This window comes from Carettochelys insculpta, chromosome 28 (assembly GCF_033958435.1).
Source record: "Carettochelys insculpta isolate YL-2023 chromosome 28, ASM3395843v1, whole genome shotgun sequence".
In the NCBI taxonomy this organism is placed as follows: domain Eukaryota; kingdom Metazoa; phylum Chordata; order Testudines; family Carettochelyidae; genus Carettochelys; species Carettochelys insculpta.
In genome coordinates, this window is record NC_134164.1 from 10,039,621 (window position 1) to 10,058,836 (window position 19,216).

General features: G+C 45.2%; 1 protein-coding gene across 6 annotated transcripts in view; it reads right to left on the reverse strand.

Moving 5' to 3' along the window:
* The window catches only part of TLK2 (tousled like kinase 2), a 78,814-nt gene that overhangs the window by 16,118 nt on the left and 43,480 nt on the right, over window positions 1-19,216 (reverse strand). For all 6 annotated transcript variants that reach the window (XM_074979327.1, XM_074979323.1, XM_074979324.1 and 3 more), the window contains 3 exons: window positions 11,711-11,777; window positions 6,300-6,397; window positions 5,820-5,901 (listed from right to left, as the gene is read on the reverse strand). In XM_074979327.1, the coding sequence (XP_074835428.1) occupies window positions 5,820-5,901; window positions 6,300-6,397; window positions 11,711-11,777 (247 nt within the window). The remainder of the gene's footprint in view (window positions 1-5,819; window positions 5,902-6,299; window positions 6,398-11,710; window positions 11,778-19,216) is intronic.

Below are 19,216 nucleotides of genomic sequence, written 5' to 3' on the forward strand. Positions count from 1 at the left end.
TAATCGCAAGAAGGAAGGTCGTTTTCATGGTAAGTAGTCGGAGGGGTACTGCGGCTAATGGTTCGAAGGGTGGTCCCGATAGTGTGTGGAGTACCAAGTCCAAACTCCACAACGGTGGTAGCGGTTTTCGAGGAGGGTACAGGTTTAGCAGCCCCTTGAAGAACCTAGTGACGATAGGATGGGCAAATATGGTGGGCCGAAAAGCTGATATAGCTGCGAGGGGGACCTTTAGCGAGGATAGAGAGCGCCCGTCTCATCTGAGGTCCAGCAGGTATTCTAGAATTACAGTTATAGGACTGTCAAGAGGAGCTAACTGTTTGGCAGAGCACACGGCAGCAAAGTGTGTCCATTTCTGTTCGTAAGTCCTCCTGGTGGAGGTCCTTCGGCTACACTCTAAGACTTGTCTTACTCCCTCCGTACACGTGCTCTCTAAGGCGCTGAGCCATGGATTAACCATGCTTGTAGGCGGAGTCCCTGAGGGTGCGGGTGCACAATGGACCCCTGAGCCTGTGTGAGTAAATCCAGCGCTACCGGTAGGGGGAGTGGTGGATGATCCGACACGTGCAGAAGCAAGGGAAACCATTGTTGTCAGTCCCAAGTTGGAACTATGAGTATCATGCGAGCTCTCTCCCTTTTGGCTTTCTGCAGAACCTTGCAGATAAGTGTTGTGGGGGGAAACGCGTAGAGTAGAGGGCCCTTCCATGAGATCATGAAGGCATCCCCCAGGGACCCCCACCCTATTCCTGCTCTTGAGCAGTACTGAGGGCACTTCTTGGTGCACTGGGTGGAAAACAAATCGACCTGGGGAAACCCCCAGGTACAAAATATGCGGCGTAGCAGGTCGGAGAGGATCTGCCATTCGTGCGTGAGTGCTAAGGGTCTGCTCAGTTGATCTGCCTTCACGTTGTGGGCGCCTGGCAAATACGAGGCTTTCAACATTATGTTGTTGGCAATGCACCAATTCCACGATCAGACTGCTTCTGTGCATAGCACACGGGACCGTGCCCCTCCTTGTCGAATGATGTAGAACATGGTGGAGGTATTGTCGGTATTGATTCCGACTACTTTGCCATGCAGGTATTTCTGAAAATGTCTGCACACATTGAACACTGCTCTGAGCTCCAGTATATTTATGTGCAGTGTCTGTTCCGCAGGGGACCATAGCCCTTGCGTCACCTTGCTGCCAATGTGTGCTCCCCATCCTATGTGGGAGGTGTCGGTTGTAAGAAACATGGAAATTTGTGGTTAGTGGAAGGGCACTCCCACCAGCAGGTTCTTGGGATCTGCCCACCACAATAGCGACTTCTGTACCTCCGTTGTGGGCAATACTACCCTGTGGAAGGTATGGGATGCCAGTTTGTAAACACTTGCCAGCCAATGCTGCAGGTTTCGCATGTGTAAACTGGCATTCTGTACCACAAACGTGGCAGCCGCCATGTGCCCCAACAGTTGCAGGCATGTTAGGACCGGCACCGTGAGGCTGTACATCATGACTTGCACCAAGGATTTGATGGTGCGGAAGCGGGCATCGGGCAGGTATACTCTTGATGCGATAGAGTTTATGCGTGCCCCCATGAACTCTATATCTTGCATGGGTTCGGTTTTTGACTTTGCAAGGTTGATAACTAGGCCCAGCGAAGTAAACGTGTTCGCGGTGACGCGTATCATGCGTAGGACCTCCACCTTTGAGGCCCCCTTCAGTAGGCAGTCGTCCAGATATGGAAAGATAAACACGTCCTGCCTGTGCAGGTAAGCTGATACCACTGCCAGAGTTTTGGTAAAGACTCTGGGTGCCGAGGATAGGCCGAAAGAAAGAACCCGTATTGGAAATGTTCCCTGCCGACCGTGAAAGGGAGGAAGCGTCTGTGTGCCGGGTGGATTGTTATATGAAAGTAAGCATCTTGTAAGTCAAGGGCTGCAAACCAGTCTCCATCGTCCAGCGCTGTAAGTATGGAGGCAACTGTAATCATCTGGAAGCGCTGCTTGCGCAAGTATCGGTTGAGGCCCCGTAGGTCCAAAATCGGCCTCCAGCCTCCCGTTTTCTTCTCTGTTAGGAAGCAGCGTGAGTAAAAACCTTTCCCTTGGAATTGTTCTGGCACTCTTTCCACCGCCCCTATGAACCTGAGGTGATCTACCTCCTGCTTCAGCCTCGCTTCGTGAGAAGGGTCCCTGAGAGGAGGCTGGGTAGGAGGTTTCGTCGGTGGTAGTGACTGGAAGGGGATCGTGTAACCCACGGCTATAACTTCCAGCACCCATTTGTCTGTTGTGATCTTTTGCCATTGGGAATGGAACGGTTTGAGGCAATGATGGAACATGAGGTGAGAGTGGCATTGAGCGATGGTATTGATAGTGCAAGTCCTCGACATACCTATCAAACTTGCCGCCTCTGGGCTTCCCCCGAGGTTGTACGACTTTGTTGAGAACGTCGCCTGGGGGCCCTGTAGTGCTGCTGCTGTTGATGGCGCCCTTGGTCATAGCCTTGCTGATATTGTGCATGCTGTGGTTGGTAAGCGTAGCGCCTTTGCTGAGGATAGAATTTCTTTTTCTTGTACGGAGGAGTGTAGATACCCAAGGTCTTAAGTGTGGCCCTCGAATCTTTGCTTGAGTGGAAGACCGAGTTGGTTGATTCCGCAAACAGCTTTTGCTTGTCAAAGTGAAGATCCACGATCTTTGCCTGTAGATCTCTGGGGATACCAGATGTCTGGAGCCAGGATTCCCTACGCATTACCGTGGCTGTTGAGTGTGCCGCTGTGTCCGCCACGTCCAGGGCGATCTGAACTCCTGTTTGCGAGGCCGCATAGCCCTCCTGGACGATCGCCTTTAATACTGGCTTCTTGTCCTCCGGAAGGGAATCCATGAGAGAGATGAGTCTAGAGTAATTGTCGAAGTTATGGTTCGATAAATGTGCCACGTAGTTTGCCACTCTCAATAATAGGGTAGAGGAGGAGTAGACCTTCCTGCCGAACAGCTCTAATTTCTTAGCATCTTTATCTGACCCCCCTGATTTATACTGAGACGTCTTCGACCTCTGCTGGGACGATTCGACCACCAAAGAATTGGGTTGTGGGTGGCTAAACAGGAATTCCATGCCCTTGGCTGGGACGAAGTATTTCTTATCTGCCCTTTTGTTCGTAGGCGGAATAGAGGCTGGAGTCTGCCATATGTTAGTGGCTGACTCCATAATGGCTTCGTCCAGTGGAATAGCGATTTTAGATGAAGCCGGGGGTCTCAAATTTTTCAGGAGTTTATGATGCTTCTCCTGTACCTCTGCTATTTGAACGTCCTATGCGTATGCTACTCTTTTGAACAGCTCTTGGAATTGTTTAAGGTCATCCGGAGGGGAGACATCCCCGGGGACAATTGCCTCATCTGGGGAGGATGAGGAGGAACCGCTGGAATAAACCTCCCCTAAGTCCTCTGGCTCCCAAGTTCGCTGGTATGCTTGCTCCCTCGTGGGCTGTAAAGGAAAGTCTCGGGACTCTGGACCTAATTCCCCCGGGACAGCTGCGTTCCTCTCCCGGAGTGAGAGTGTACACGGGAGTATTGGCGAGGAGTGGGAGGGGATCTGCCCGTGGATCTAGACCTCCGATGTCGGTGTTCAGGATGATGAGGACGGCCATAACAACATGGACAAGGGCCCGGTGATGGAGACCTGGACCACGATCGGAGTGTGTACCTATGATGTCTGGGAGAGCGGGATCTCCGTGATGACACTGAAAATGGTGAATCTGGTTTGTGATAGTACTCATAAGGATCCATGCCCAAAAAGGGTGAAGGTGGCCTGAGCCACGGCAAGGGTGGTTGGAGGAACGGAGAGGGAGGTCCAGAATAGGTTGGTGGAGTTGCCACCCGGTGATGTGGCGTCTGTATCTTGTGGGGGGAGGCCTGGGTGATAAGGGCATCGCAGCCCTGTCTGGAGATGGACTGAGGTGCCGGGTTTTGGTTCTAGCTTTCCCCCGCCTGCAGGGTGGGCACCGCCCCCTCCTGTGCCGGGGATCTCAGCCCTGCTGTCGGCGCCACACTCGGCACCATCATAAGCAGTGCCGTGCAGGTAGCTTCCTCCGGCACCGATGGGCCCCGTGCTGGGTGCCCCTGTGTCGTCGGCGCCGCAATAGCTGGTGCCGCCGATTCCGGCGCTTGCCGCGTTGGCACTCACAGCGCCCTCCGTGCCGACTGCTGCATAGTCAGAGGCCTGGCCCCGGCCACGTGCGCGACCGTGCTGCCGCTTTCATCAGCCCGCGGCTGAGGGCTCTGCGTTCCGCTCGTCCTGCTTGCTGGAAACACCGGCAAGGATTGAGCCGGGGAGAGTTTCTTCTTCTTTTGCACAGAGGGGGTCAAAGACACTGCCGTCCTTTTATGTGACCCAGAGGGCCCTTCTGTGTGAGGCTTCTCCGGCAGCTCAGGCTGGAGGGCCTTATCAAACAAGATCATTTTGAGCCTCACTTCTCTGTCCTTCCTGGCCCTGGCTGTAAGCTTAGTGCAGTGCGAACACTTCTGGGTAACATGGGACTCCCCCAGGCAACGAATGCACTCACTATGCCCATCAGAGGCCGGCATAGCCTCGTGGCATGACTCACGCTTCTTGAACACCGAGGAAGCCATCGCGGTGAGTCTTTACTGTTAATCGGGTACTTAGCCGCTAATCAGTGCATTCTACAACCCAAAACAACAAACAAACATTCACGGCCTTCAAGGTAGCAGGCAGCTTAAACAGCCTTCTTTGTCTGCTCCTCTTCCCTCCATTCCTCTTATCTCTACTATTTTGTATGCTTTTTTTTTTTTTTTTTATAATAGGAAAAAACAACGAGCTAACAAGGAAAAACAACTATCTTATCTGTCTCAGGCTTTAGAGCCGGAGCGGATTCCGTCTGCAGCCGTTGGCGGTTGAGAAGGAACTGGCGGGGACCGGATCGTGCACATGACCGAGGGCACGCAAGGGAGCGGTGCGCATCGGCACATGCGCAATCCAGTGGAAACTGCTAGAAGAATTCCGATCTGCGGCGCCGGGCGAGCCTGACACCTACTGTGGAGCACCCATGGCGACCACTCGAAGAAGAAATAATCCTTACCTATGTGACTAAGGATGCTCAACATGTCAATGTTGGGATACAAATACTTCCTAAACTTTAAAAAAAAAGGCTGTGCCATATGGCCCTGGGAGTTTCTTCCCCTTCATTTACAATAATGTGTCAGATTTAAGGAATTACGGTGCTGTTGCAATGTAACCATCTCAAATGTACCATTTTTAAGCAGATTTCTAACATCTGTTTGAGGCTGAAGCTACGCTTAACTTACTTGGTGTTCAGTGTTCCATAATTCATCTCTTGGAGTTCAAGTTTTCCATGTCGGCAAAGACGCGGCAAAAATCTCTCTTCGGGCTCGGCCATTGACCCTCGTACTCCACGCTATTGCTTGGTGTAAGGGAAGTCAGTGCGAGCCCAAAGAGCTCTGATCAACACAGTGGCAGGAAGTCGATCCTGATACATTGATTATAGCTACCCTAATGGCATAGCTAGAATCGATTATCTGGGATCGACTTTCTGTCTTTGTGTAGACACAGACTCAGTCTCAAAAGGTATTTCATGTCATTCTCCTGGTCATCCCAGTGCAATATTCCCAACAAATGCATTTTTCAAAGAATCTTGTGAAGAACAGAAATGAAATACCAGGTCTGCTGTCTAAATCAAATCCAGATGTGATATGTATTGCTAGATCCCTTTCCCTCCAACCACATTCTTCACTGGAGAGAACAAATGTCATTTTACTTATGAATGTTTCTGTGCAAGCTCAAAATACAACAGACCAGTTCTTCAACTTACCTTATATACCTCACTGAAGCCTCCTCTACCCAAAAGATGTAGCAAAAGATATCTGTCATTTAGCGTTGGATGGTCTTTAAATCTGGAGAGAGTAATTTAACACTGACAATGGTAATGCTGTCTGCCAACAAGAAGTCACAGCTATTATACAACTCAGACCGGACGTTTCATATGAAAACTCAAAAAGGTGGTTAAATTATCTGTGTCTATGTTTCAAATGACTGCCTTGTCATTAGATCATTTACCACTGACACAGCCAAAGTTTCCAAAGTCTTTTGTAAAGTACCTAGTTCTACATATGACATACAAATGCTTTTAACTCAGTACGGCACTGCATCTCAGTGGGTGGCAGGATATTAAAAACAGAATTAAGTAGGGTCCATTCCCATTACCAGAAAAATAGATGCTAAGAATTTAGCTTTCCTTGACAAGTTAACATCTGACACATATTCTCTCCCCCACATGCTTCCCAGTGCTTACTGTGAATTATCTTCATTGTGTATCCTTTTCAATTCCCTGATATGTAGATTTCTAACCCTCTCTAGTCGTTCCAACTCTGCCTGGATCTCTGCTTCTTCCTGTATAAAAAAAGAGGATGCACAGTTCAAGACACTGGGTAGCTGGTTTCACCTGATTTATGGATGCACTAACTGAAACTTCATTGCACATGACTGGTTTGGCAGAATGAAAAATATGCTAATAGCCAGCTTCAAGACAGCTGAGTAGGAGAGGGAAAATACTGGGATGTTTTGCTTGTGATTATGCAGCCACACTACAGACAGGAACAGGTACAAGTTCTCCACCTTCCCCACAGCCAATACTTTTTTTTCCTCAGTTCAGAACACACTGATTAACTTATACACCTGCAGTATAAAAGGAAGAAGAATCTTAGAATATTATAGGAGGATTAAATGGCAGATCATTTTGAAAGTTTGAAGTGTGGCATGGTAGACTAACAAGTATCACTGATGTTAAAATCAGCCAAGACCCTCCTAACAGCTACACACTTTACGGAACAAAGCTGTAACTTTTATTATGAGCAGCATCTTATCTTTTCAGATGTATAAAAAGCCCAGCGGTTTCCAAAAGAGCCATAGAAAACAAAAATGTCTCCAGAAGTGGGAGGATGTGGGCTACCCAGAGCTTTGGCTTTCTATGCTGCACATAATTTCAACTTCATGCCTGAAAGGGAGTTTCTAAGTACTTGATTTTGACTTTCTATGCAGAAAGCTGAACCAGAGAGTATAAAAGCTTTTAGTGATGGTTTACACCCAGAACAGCTAATATGAAACTGAAATGGGTTAGTTATAACAGAGAAGTGATTCAAAGGAAGTGTCATTGGGGTGGACAGTGCCCATTTTAGTACATGTAACTGAAGGGGAAGTACAAATTTTCTCATTTACATACAAAACTAAAAAAAATGCCAGAATGCTAAATTAATGCAAGTGAATGAGCAGCCAGGAATCAAAGGCAAGAACATCAGGATGTATCCATGATGGACAGCAGCAGGCAGATAACACTAACACTTTCAGTGTTTGAATTTAATTGTCTGCATAAACTCTTTGAATACTTGTTTTTACACCCACCTCTTAAGCACTGTGACAACAGCCACCTTGCTATCCTTTCAGGAAATCACGTTCAGAAACCACCCTTTCAAGTCTATTTTACGTAACAGGCACTAGAATGTACGTATTTGGGGATTAGGTTCTAAAGCTCTAAGACATGTGCCTGAAACAATGCCACTTACTGTGCGTATCTTGAAAGACAATTCCCCATTTGTTTTTGAGACTCTGCTCCTCTTCAACCTGTATCCTATTTTTAAGGATTAAAAATGAAGCAGTTCCCGAAAGGGAGGAAGGAGATAAGCACAGCCTCAGGCAACAAGGCAACACTAGAACCTCGCTCCACTTCCCAAGAAGTCAAATTCTAAATGTATTCTTCTGGGCTACATGTGGCACTGACAGTAACCAGACCTGCGATTCATCCACTGATATCAAAGGAGGAACGTCCAGATAGAAAAAGTTTCAGCAATGTCATCTTCACGTGCTTTGCCTAGAGTAGATCTAGATAACATGGTGTGATTTAAATGCCATTGGTCCTGTCTACAGAGTAATAACCATCATTGCTAGCAGCAGTGAAAGCAATGCAGGGAAAAGGAAACAGCTTAGCAGAGACAAGTTTCATGTTCAGTTTGTTGGCCAAGGATACACCAGGATGGATGTGATTGGCAGAAGCAGAGTTCAGATACTAGCCAGTGGAAACACAATACCAAACTCTATACAGGCCTCAGAGCCCATTTGCCTTATTCCCCAAGGACAGGAAAGCTATTCTCTCTGAAGCCAGATGCTACAAAAAGAGCTCTCTCAAACCAAAGCAAGCAACCACACCCATCCCTATTTCAGTGGTAAGGGCAATCTGAGCCAGTCATAAAACTGGAAAGACACTTGAGAAAATATTTTTTGGCTTGCTGATGTTGTATCAGTCAGTTTTCTGAGCTGCTCCAATCAAAGATTCTAGTGACTGAGTTAATAAGGAACCAATCAACTAACTATGAATAACATCACTTGCATGGAGAGTTCCTGCTGTTGTCAAAGAGAAAGAAAACTGTTCAATTTCATACAATTAGTATTATCTTGAGTTAAAGAGCGCTGAATAGATTTGTCTGGAACATTACCACAAAGCTTGGTGTCACACTTGGGTCCAGGAAGGGGCAGTAGGGGGTATGAACTAATAAATCATAACTATTTAAAAACTGATGGCACATGATCTTTTAATTTGCAGAAGAGTCACTCCTATTATAAATAAGGCGACGTTGTCAAGAGCCTTTCAAAACCCCTCACTTCTCTCCACTCGCTCACTATGCATTTCCTGCCCCCTACGCTGGACAGCAAAGGGCTGGCAGGGTGACCTATAGCATTTTCTTGGTTAAAAACCCTACGTATCATGGAAGGTGATAGCTATCACAAAAATACAGTCTTAAAAGAAAGCCATGAACATCTCTCAACCCTACTGCCCTGAGAAATACAGTAAGAACGCTGACCTGCCAAACACGTTACAATGGCCTGGTTATGCAAAAGCAGTTAGGAGCAGTATGATGCTGAATCTCAGAACACCTAACTTTTAGGTGCTGGGAAAAATCACTAGGTCCACAAAGCCTGAGTTAAGTGCTTACATTCCGGACGCACGACATGGCAAGGGAGACAGACAACTCAGAATGGGATCCACAAAGGCCAGCACATGAGGCAGGGAGATGCCTAGACTACCGGTCCAGGCACCCATCTCCACTGGAGATTCACAGCAGGGGATCCTCTGTGGAATCAAGCACCCATGCAGTTTTGCAGAAAGCCAGAAGAGGAGTCTATCTATAAAACTTCCAGTCCCACGATTACAGCACTTGACTGACATGCTGGATCCTCATATGTTTCAGACCCACCCTGCCCCCCACCGATGGGGTGGGGGAAAGATTTGAACAAAAGAATGCTAAAAATGCTTGAGCTATGGGATGGTTTTTATATGGGACTCGCTCAATCTGTCCAACTGAAGAGTTCCACTGTTGGTAAATAACAAAGGAGCAATTGCTGCAGGATGGCAGGATGACTGGCCCAGAGGTCTCCCACCTTCCAGCTGAATAATCTAACCCAGAGGTCTGCAACCTGAAGCTCTTTAAGGACTTCTTTAGGGCTCCTGACATCATAATTGCAAAGTTAAAAAAAACAAACAAAAAAACCCCACAACCACCCTCCTGATTAGTTTCGATAAACAGTGAATGTCTAAAAGTCCAAAATGAATATGTATATAAATAGCAGACAATGTGATCTTGAAACATTGTCTAATTCCTTCTAGTGTCCTTGGAAGGGGGACTGGGGGAGAGGAGGGATCAAGAGAGTGAGAGTGAGTGAGTTCAGGAGTGAAAGTCTAGAAGACAGTGGTACAAGCACACACATAAAGTGTGAGGAAACAGAATATTTAAAAACAAAAAGCAGTCAAGTAGCACTTTAAAGACTAGCAAAATAGTTTATTAGGTGAGCTTTCGTGGGACAGACCCACTTCTTCAGACCATAGCCAGACTAGAACAGACTCAATATTTAAGACACAGAGAACCAAACACAGTAAGCAAGGAGGACAAATCAGAAAAAGATAATCAAGGTGAGCAAATCAGAGAGTCGGGGGGTGGGGGAGGAAGGTCAAGAATTAGATTGAGCCAATTATGCAGACGAGCCCCTATAGTGACACAAAATTCCCATCACGATTTAAACCATGTGTTAATGTGCCAAATTTGAATATAAAAGCCAGCTCGGCTGTTTCTCTTTCCAGAACGGTGCGATAATTCCTCTTCAGTAACACACATACCTTTAGGTCATTGACAGAATGCCCCATTCCATTAAAATGTTGACTAACTGGTTTGTGGATCTGGAGCGTTTTGATGTCTGTTTTATGCCCATTGACCCTTTGTCTAAGGGAGTTAGAAGTCTGTCCAATATACAAAGCATCTGGGCACTGTTGGCACATGATGGCATATATGATGTTAGTAGAGGAGCATGAGAAAGTGCCCGTGATTCTGTGAGTAACCTGGTTAGGTCCAGTGATGGTATTTCCACGGAAGATATGTGGACAAAGCTGGCAGCGGGCTTTGTTGCAGGGGAAAGGTTCCAGGACGGGTATTCCCGGGGTATAGACTGTGGCTGTTAGTGAGGATCCTCATGAGGTTGGGAGGTTGTGTGTAGGAGAGAACAGGCATGTCACCCAAGGCCTTCTGGAGTGTGGCATCCCGATTAAGGATAGGTTGTAGGTCTTTAATAGTTCATTGCAGTGGTCTGAGTTGGGGGCTGTAGGTGATGACCAGTGGTGTTCTGTTCTTGGCTTTTTTGGGCCGATCTTGGAGTAGCTGGTCTCTGGGTATTCGTCTGGCCCTGTCGATTTTTTTTTTTTACTTCTCCTGTTGGGTAATTCAGGTTTATGAATATTTGGTAAAGTTCTTGTAGTTTTTGGTCTCTGTCAGTTGGATCAGAGCAAACGTGACTGTACCTAAGAGCTTGACTGCAAACAATGGATCTAGTCATGTGTGCAGGATGGAAACTAGAAGGGTGTAGATAAGTATAGCGATCAGTAGGTTTTCGCTACAGTGTGGTACTGATCAGGCCATCCTTGATTACTACCGTAGTGTCCAAGAAATGTATCTCTTGCATGTTGTAATCGAGGCATAAGTTGATGGTGGGGTCTAGATTGTTAAAGTCTCTGTGGAATTCTTCTAGAGCCTCTGTACCATGGGTCAAATCATAAAGATGTCATCAATGTATCTTAAGTAGAGGAGGGGTAATAGGGATGAGAGCTGAGGAATCGTTGTTCCAGGTCAGCCATAAATATATTATGCTAATATGCTAATATATTATGTACACCCTTCTAGTTTCCATCCTGCACACGTGACTAGATCCATTGTTTGCAGTCAAGCTCTTAGGTACAATCGCATTTGCTCTGATACAACTGTCAGAGACCAAAAACTACAAGAACTTTACCAAATATTCATAAACCTGAATTACCCAAACAGGAGAAGTAAAAAAACAAATCGACAGGGCCAGACGAATACCCAGAGACCAGATGTGCCTCCACACTTTGGAGGCCTCAGGCCTAGAGGAAGGCAGTAATGTATGTGCCAAGAAGGAGGCAGGGAGGCACCTGGGAAATTTTATCCTAAAAACGTAGATGCTAAGTGAGTTTAGCAGCCAACAGGGTTCAGCAAGTGTTTTGTACTTCACAGTGGAGCCAAACCTGGGACTTAGGCGCCTTTCTCCTTTTCTGCACTCAGGCCAATAGCTCTTACACAGAGATAGTTATCAGTTTATATGTAGCTAGCTCAGTGCCTCTCAGAGCTATTTCTGTAATGAATTCTTTACCTTTTTAAGATGACCTAGTCGAAGTTTGAAGATTTCTTCCTGTTCATGATATTCAGCTAATGTTAACCTGCACACACAAGAGAACAGTGTCAGACAAATCCAACATGTTTGTTAGCCGTATATCTATTACAGTTTCGAGCAGCAATGTTTATCTAAACAAGACTACCCTAGGGAGAGGGAATAAGCATCAATGCAGCCAATTTAACACAGCATGGGTAAGTGATGTTCTATTCTAATGAAATTCTTGTCCAGCAGATGGACAATTTTCAGTATATGGCATGAAATGAACACCCACTTTATAATCCACCCAGCTATCAGAAGCAACACTCCATGCGGTATCCTTCAGCAACTGATAGATCATTCCAAATCTGTACATCACACTCTACAGTATCTCATGGAGTGGAGATAGTGTTCAAGTCCTGAGATGCTGCAAGAGCACTCCAGGTTTGAAGTCTATTTCACGGTATACATTTAATATACTAAGTTTTACTCCTAACAAAAATAAACCAAGGAGATACCATAAATATTGAATATTGTGTCAGTAACCTTTATTTTTTGAACATTATTTCTTTTATTTCTAAAATTTAACTGTTTTGGGATTTTAAAGGAAACCTATTCAATCAAATCTTATTTAAGAATCTACAGAGAATGGAGTTTCAAGCTCTTCAGAATTTGTTTGGGATTCTACTGACTGTTGTATAGCTGTCAACATTATACCCACCAGATTTATACTCGGGTGGAGGGTTCGGAACGGCAGAAATACATAACTTAAATTCTCCTCTCATTCCCCTGACACAAACCTTAACTCCCTCCCACCTTCTAGCCACCTCCTCAGTTCCACAATGTTTTGATTCTTATTTCCCTAGCAACTCAGCGACCAGAGAGCTACAAGGCAACACCACTCTCACAGCTTCATGCTGCTAAGAGACATCTCTGTGCAGAACAGTTCTGGGCTGTGTGCCGCATTCAGCCCTCTCTAGCTTCTACTGTTCCTGTACATCTCCTGGCATGCTGAAGACAGCCTGACATAGCAAGGGGCAGGCACAGCAGTTCCTGAAGGACCTTATGAATCCCAAACACCTTACTCCACAAACACTTCCTAGAACAACAGACAGCCCTTAAAATAAGAGTGGGGGGTTACTCGATTTCTGAGTTAATATACCTGAACCTCCAATAGGCACCTCTTAGTGGTAGCTGTAGTTCAGCTACAGTTGAACACTAAGGCCTGGTCTACACTAGGGATCAAAGTCGATCCCAGATATGCAATTCTAGCCACTTCCTGCACCTGTGTAGATTGGGCATCTTTGGGCTTGCATTGATGTCCTTATTCTACACATCAGAGTGGAGTGCCAGGGTCAAAGGCTGAGCCCAGAGAGACAGATTTTGCTGTGTTTTCACACATGCGGCAAAACTGACCTCCAGAAGATTCATCGCGATGTGTTGACTCCCAGTAAGTATAGACATACCCTTTGTATAATTGCAATTTGCGTTTTAACATTGTTTGATCAAGTGTTTAGTCCAATGTTAGGAATGTAGGTTCTCCTTGAAAATCTGTACTGCAAAAAGACTGCTACATTACAAATTAACAGTAACTAATACTAATGCTAAAAGATACAACCAATACCCTCTGACACAGGGACTCGGAACAGAAAGTTTGCTGGAATAAAGGTAGTTCTTCCTTGGAGAGCAGCTTACAACACAAGCTCTCAAAAAACAAGGTGACCTGCATTTAAATCAGATCCATGAATCCAGATTGTGACTTAACTGCAAATTTACTATGTTTTACAGAAGTCTTCTCAAACTGACCACTTTTCAGCAAGCTTTGGCCAGTGGTTGCTATTCCAGGATTTGGGGTACCTGAACAATAACATAAATCAAATATAGATCGTGTGTAAGAGACATACAGACAGGGTTAAACAGCGACAACCATTCACCTTAGACAAGTGAAAGAATGGTTATCACTGGACTAGTGTTTCCAGAAATAGCTACATACTAGCATCTTGTATTTAAAAAAAAATGAAAGCCAAGGAGGCTGGAAAACATGCACTGTCCTGTTTAATATAACCACACGTGAAATACACTACTTCCATTGTACCTGAGGGCTCTGACAGGCTGAGCTACGCTACCGAACACATTGCACCACAAATTCAGCTTCCTGCCACTTATGTTTTCATTACAGATGCCTATTTTCACATGACTGAATTTATATGTACTCTTAAGTAACTCATGGTTAAATGCTCCTATCACAGCAGTGCCTTTCTTCCCTTTTTAAAGCACCCTCAACAACATTTCACATTTTGCTCAAAACCCCCAGTTACGGTAGGATCTTTAAAGGGTTTAGCACTGAACCCCCACTGAATTTGAATGGTATTTACAATTCACTAGGATGAATATTTTAAAGCACTGCAATTGTTTTGAGAGGAGGAATTTGGGAAACAACGAATGACTATTGTTTGACAATTGAAAGGAAACCCCAATTTTAAACGATTCCAATGCCAGAAAGATCATGGAGGCCATCTTGTCTGTCCTGCCATGTAACGCAGGCCAGAAAACCTTCCCAAAGTAAATTATTTCCCAGCACTTACATTTTAGCAAAAGATCTAATCACAATTTAAGAGCTGCCAGTGATGGAGACTCCATCACAACCCTAGAAGTGGTCTGTAGGAACACCTCTAAGCTTTCTGCCTGCAGAACAGTCTACACCCCTAGCCAGAAATTGCATCTCTGAGCTAGCCCATGGCCCTGCTACGAGGTTAACTTGCTGCAAGGACCCATTTTTGTGTAGCATTCTGAAGTTGAAAAGCATGCAAAGGGAATTCTATGTGACTAGCAAAGTTACTTTCAGAGGAGATAAGGTGCACTATGCTATCAAAAACACTTTTCATGGTGACGAAATTTAAATATAAACTAAAAGAATCACCTACAAGTAAACAGTTTGAGATAGAAAGTATCAAAATGTGACACATTGTGCAGGGCAAGAATGTAGTTCCTCCTTCCCCCATCTAAGTACAGCCAAGGATCACCAAACTTCAGCAAAAGAGAGCTATATGCAGCTGCTTTATGAGTAATATGGAGCTTGCGTGGGCCCTTTCCCCTGCCACACCTTCCTGTTCTCAACCTACCTGATGTCAGGTAGTGGGGAGAAGAGCTCATGGTTTCTGCCCTCTAGTGGGGTGGTGGGCTTAATTGCTCCTGCCCAGTGGGGAGCCTGGTCTAGGCTCTTCAGTCCAAATAGTGGTATCTGCTGTGGCTCAAGGCTTCAGTTCTGCTCTTGGTGAAGCCCAGAGCACTGAGCAGGTGGCTCCCTAGGGGCTGAAGCCCTTAGCCTCACTACCCTGCCACAGGGCAAAAACCCCAAGCGCTGGCAAGTACACCTGGCTCTTGACCTTCTGTATGTGGCTTGGCAGGTCAGTAAGTTTGGCCACCCCAACATGTACCTACAATATAATTACAAGGCAACTACTTGGAAAATCACATTCATTCATTCACTTGGAGTTAACATATACAAGTTGTACCTCTCTAGTCTGGACTTTTGTAGTCCAGCAACCCCATACGTGCTCAGGAGGTGAAGCACTTATGGGGAAAACCTGGCAGGCTGGGGCCAGGATCATTGTGGGATTAAGGAAGACAAGTAGTTATTCCCCTTTATTTGGCACTGGTGAGGCCACATCTGGAATAGCGTGTCCAGTTTTGGGCCCCGCAGCATAAAAAGGACGTGGATTTGCTGGAGCAGGTTCAGCGAAGGGCAACAAAAATGATTAAGGGGCTGGAGCACAAGACCTATGAGGATAGGCTGAGGGATTTGGGCTTGTTTAGTTTACAGAAGAGAAGACTTAGGGGTGACTTAATAGCAGCCTTCGACTTACTGAAGGGGAGCTCTAAAGAGGAGGGTGAGAAACTGTTCTCAGTGGTGTCAGATGGCAGAACAAGGAGTAATGGTCTGAAGTTGAAGAGGGAGAAGTGTAGGTTAGATATTAGGAAGAACTACTTCACCAGGAGGGTGGTGAAGCATTGGAATGCGTTGCCTAGAGAGGTGGTGGATTCTTCACCCTTCGAGGTTTTTAAGTCCCGGGTTGACAATGTCCTGGCTGGGATGACTTAGTAGGGGTTGATCCTGCTTGAAGCAGGGGGCTGGACTAGATGACCTCCTGAGGTCCCTTCCAGCCCTACGATTCTGAGAAAGGTAAGCACTGACCTCTTCCAGTTTGGCAACAGGGAGGTTCAACCAATACTAACAAAACAAGAACATTCAAAACTTCTGGCTGCCTCCTACTAGCCAAGTTCACCAGTACAGTGGGGGAAGCATGCGTATCTTCTACATATTGCAATTATCCTATAGCCCTGGAGGAAAGATAAGTGAAATATCAACTTCAGCCCCTATTTGCCTCCATTGGCTAGGTGAGAGCTTTAACGTTGGTTAGTATCAGGGTTGGTTTATATTAAAATAGGTGGTTACAATATGATAATAAATCAGTAAAAATCCAGCTCATCCTGACTATACCAGATGCTCTAGCTCATTTTGAAAGCAAGCTTCTCATAGGCTAGTGAACTTCCATCCCGATCACATGCACTTGGTGCCAGCCAACTTTACAAGATGCCTCTAGCAACTGTGCCAAGCACTAAAAAGTCACCCTAACTTCGAAGAATAAGCAGTGCTATTCATGAGGCGTGACAAATAGCAGATCTGGACTCACAACTACATTACAGATGTCTTCACTTTGGGGCGAACTGATGCTACAGTGAAACCCGCTGAACTGAACTCTGATCATTCTTCCACCAACTAAGCATGGTGCACACTCTGTAGTAAAATATAAGCTACATGGATTTGAGTTATGCCACTCATGTACCTCAAATTGCGCTGATTAAAATAGACTTGTTCCCATGATGTAGACCTGCCCTACAATTCTGCGTCAGTCACACAAACCACCTGATTGAAAGTTTTGTCCTTTCCAAGTATCAGGCCCTGTCTTACTCGCCATACGTTCTAAGTTGCAAATAATCTAGAGGAAGTGGGCAAGAATCACAAACGTTCTCTTGTCCCTTTGGGTTTATACTTAAAAGCTACAAGAAATATTTATTCTTCCTAAGATTTTACAATAATCCTGCATGGACATTCAGTTTGCACTTCCAGACCCCAGTGAACGTGCTGACACATACTGGTGTTACCGTAAAGAAGCATAATGTAACTGACATGTGAGACAAACTACAGTCAATGGCTTCGGATTCATCTCCGCTACTGAAAAAGAGATTTACCCAAATCACAGCTAACGCATTTCACTGCAACTCAACCAGACAATGCACATCAACCATGGAAAAAGCAGCACCATTCCAGTAAGCGAACCAACTTCTCTCAATGAGCTATTTTGATCTTTGTCAGGGGCAGCTTGTTAGATGAGCACATTCTAAAACAGACAGAAAAGGCAGAAGGTCCCTGGGCTCTCATCAGCTCCACTGAGTATGCAAATCCCACAAAGCAGTTTTAGCAAAGACAAAAGCCATTCAGAATTATGATCTGGGTTACTGTATCTAAGGAAGATTGTACAGGATTCCGAGTTTAGAGTGGACCTTCTAGGTACCAGGGAGAAGAACTGGATTAACAAGGAGAGGGAAGAGAGGAGCACAAGATAAAAGGAACTCTCAAGGGAAGAGGGGAGATAAAAAACATACCAAGAATGGAGGCGAGTCGGTGAGCAGTGGCAGGAAAAGGAAGAGATAGCTCAGCAGCCTGGGTTGGAGAAGATGGGGCCCTTTCACCATGAGGCCAGCAGTTTATATGCTGCCTTGGTTACTAGTAGCCAAGTGCTTCATGAAAGCCCCTGATGGTCAAATGAACTAAGTGCTTGTCTACCCAAACATTTCATCTGTGGCACGCTGGGGTGGAACTCTACCTGAGACAAGCCTACTGTGAATCGGCTGTCCACGTGGACCCTGCCCATACGCATTAACAGTTAATATACTTTACCCAGTTCAGTTTCAAAAAGGATTAGATCACTGTACATTAAATTGTTAAATGTGCGTCAGCAGGTGTACATGGACACTTAGCTCACATGTTATGGGCTTGTCTACACTTGCAAGTGGTTTTTGTTTTTCCAAAACAAAAAAAAAAACACACCATGGAGTGATCACACTGGCACACATGGAAGTCATGAGAAGAGGGCTTTTCCCTTAAAATAACTCCAGCTCAGACAAAACATTCTCAATCCTCCCCGCCCCCTTCAACACTTCACAGTGGAAAACGAATGCATGTGAACAAAGCACAGACATTATCGGCTCATATGAAGACTCCTTTTGTAATGCTGTGGCTGTGAACTGTGGCTGTAAATAAGAATGCTCTATTTCACAATGCTTAGCTAGATGAATACGATTTTTCAATTTGACTTACCTCAACTTTGGGACATCAAAAAAGTATTGTCCAAAAAATATGCAGCATAGACATAGCCTATATGTTGGTGTGGATAAGCCATGAGTCTACTTCCTAATGGGTAGGTTTCCTTGTCACAAGACAGACAACACACTTGGCAATTGACTACCTGGTAGCAGCATCAGCAGAAGAGACAAGGAGGAAATGGGCTTGGGAGACTGAACTCCTCTCACCTCATCCTCAGAGACAATCCTAACTTGGAAGAACAACCAATACCTTCTGGGAAGGCAAGGTCTGGACCTGCCATCTTCCATGCTAAATTGTTCTGGAGAAAAGTGGTTTTAGTCTCCAGAAGGATAAAGATCGCATGGTTTGAGAGCCATACATTCACAGAAAATAAAATCTTGTGGAAAAGCCAACATGATATTTTCCCACCCAACTAGTGGAATTAGTGGATGTTCACAAATGCTTTGGAGACAGTATTATACTTAAAAGGCCTTTCCATGGGGAGAATCCTTCCCCAATATATCTGATTTGTTTGGAAATTCTAAGTAAAAAGCATAACAGGATAAACAATGCTATCCCATACAGCATTTCCTTATTGGGAGGTATGAAATGCACAGGTGTACTGGAATCTGGAGAGAGTATCTTATAAACCCCATCAGAAAATTTCAGCAGAGAATAAAAAAATAGCCCCACTTACTCCCGAGTCTGAGGTTAGATACAGATAGAGCTGCAATGCTTTAAAACTACCACTCCCACCTGAAAAAAAAATTCTACTCCCCAAACTTGCTATGAGCAAGTTTCACACCAAAGGGAAAAACTAAGGGCTGCAGCCACAAGTTCCTGAATGCTACTTATAACATTAATTTGTACAAGGAACGTCTATGTGATAAACAGTAAATCTTAGGAACATAGTACAGGTTGAACCACTTTAATCCAGAACTCCCTCGGCTGGCAACATCCACAATCCAGAATGATTTTACTTAGCCGGACAACCATTTATCATGGACAAGTTTCCTATGATTCCATAGTTTGGTTTCAGCCACCAGCCCTCAAGTCTTCTGCGTTGTTATTTAGCTGTAATTTACCTCTAAATGTCTTCTAAGAACCCAGTAAGCAATGGAAGTGCTGGTAATGCTACT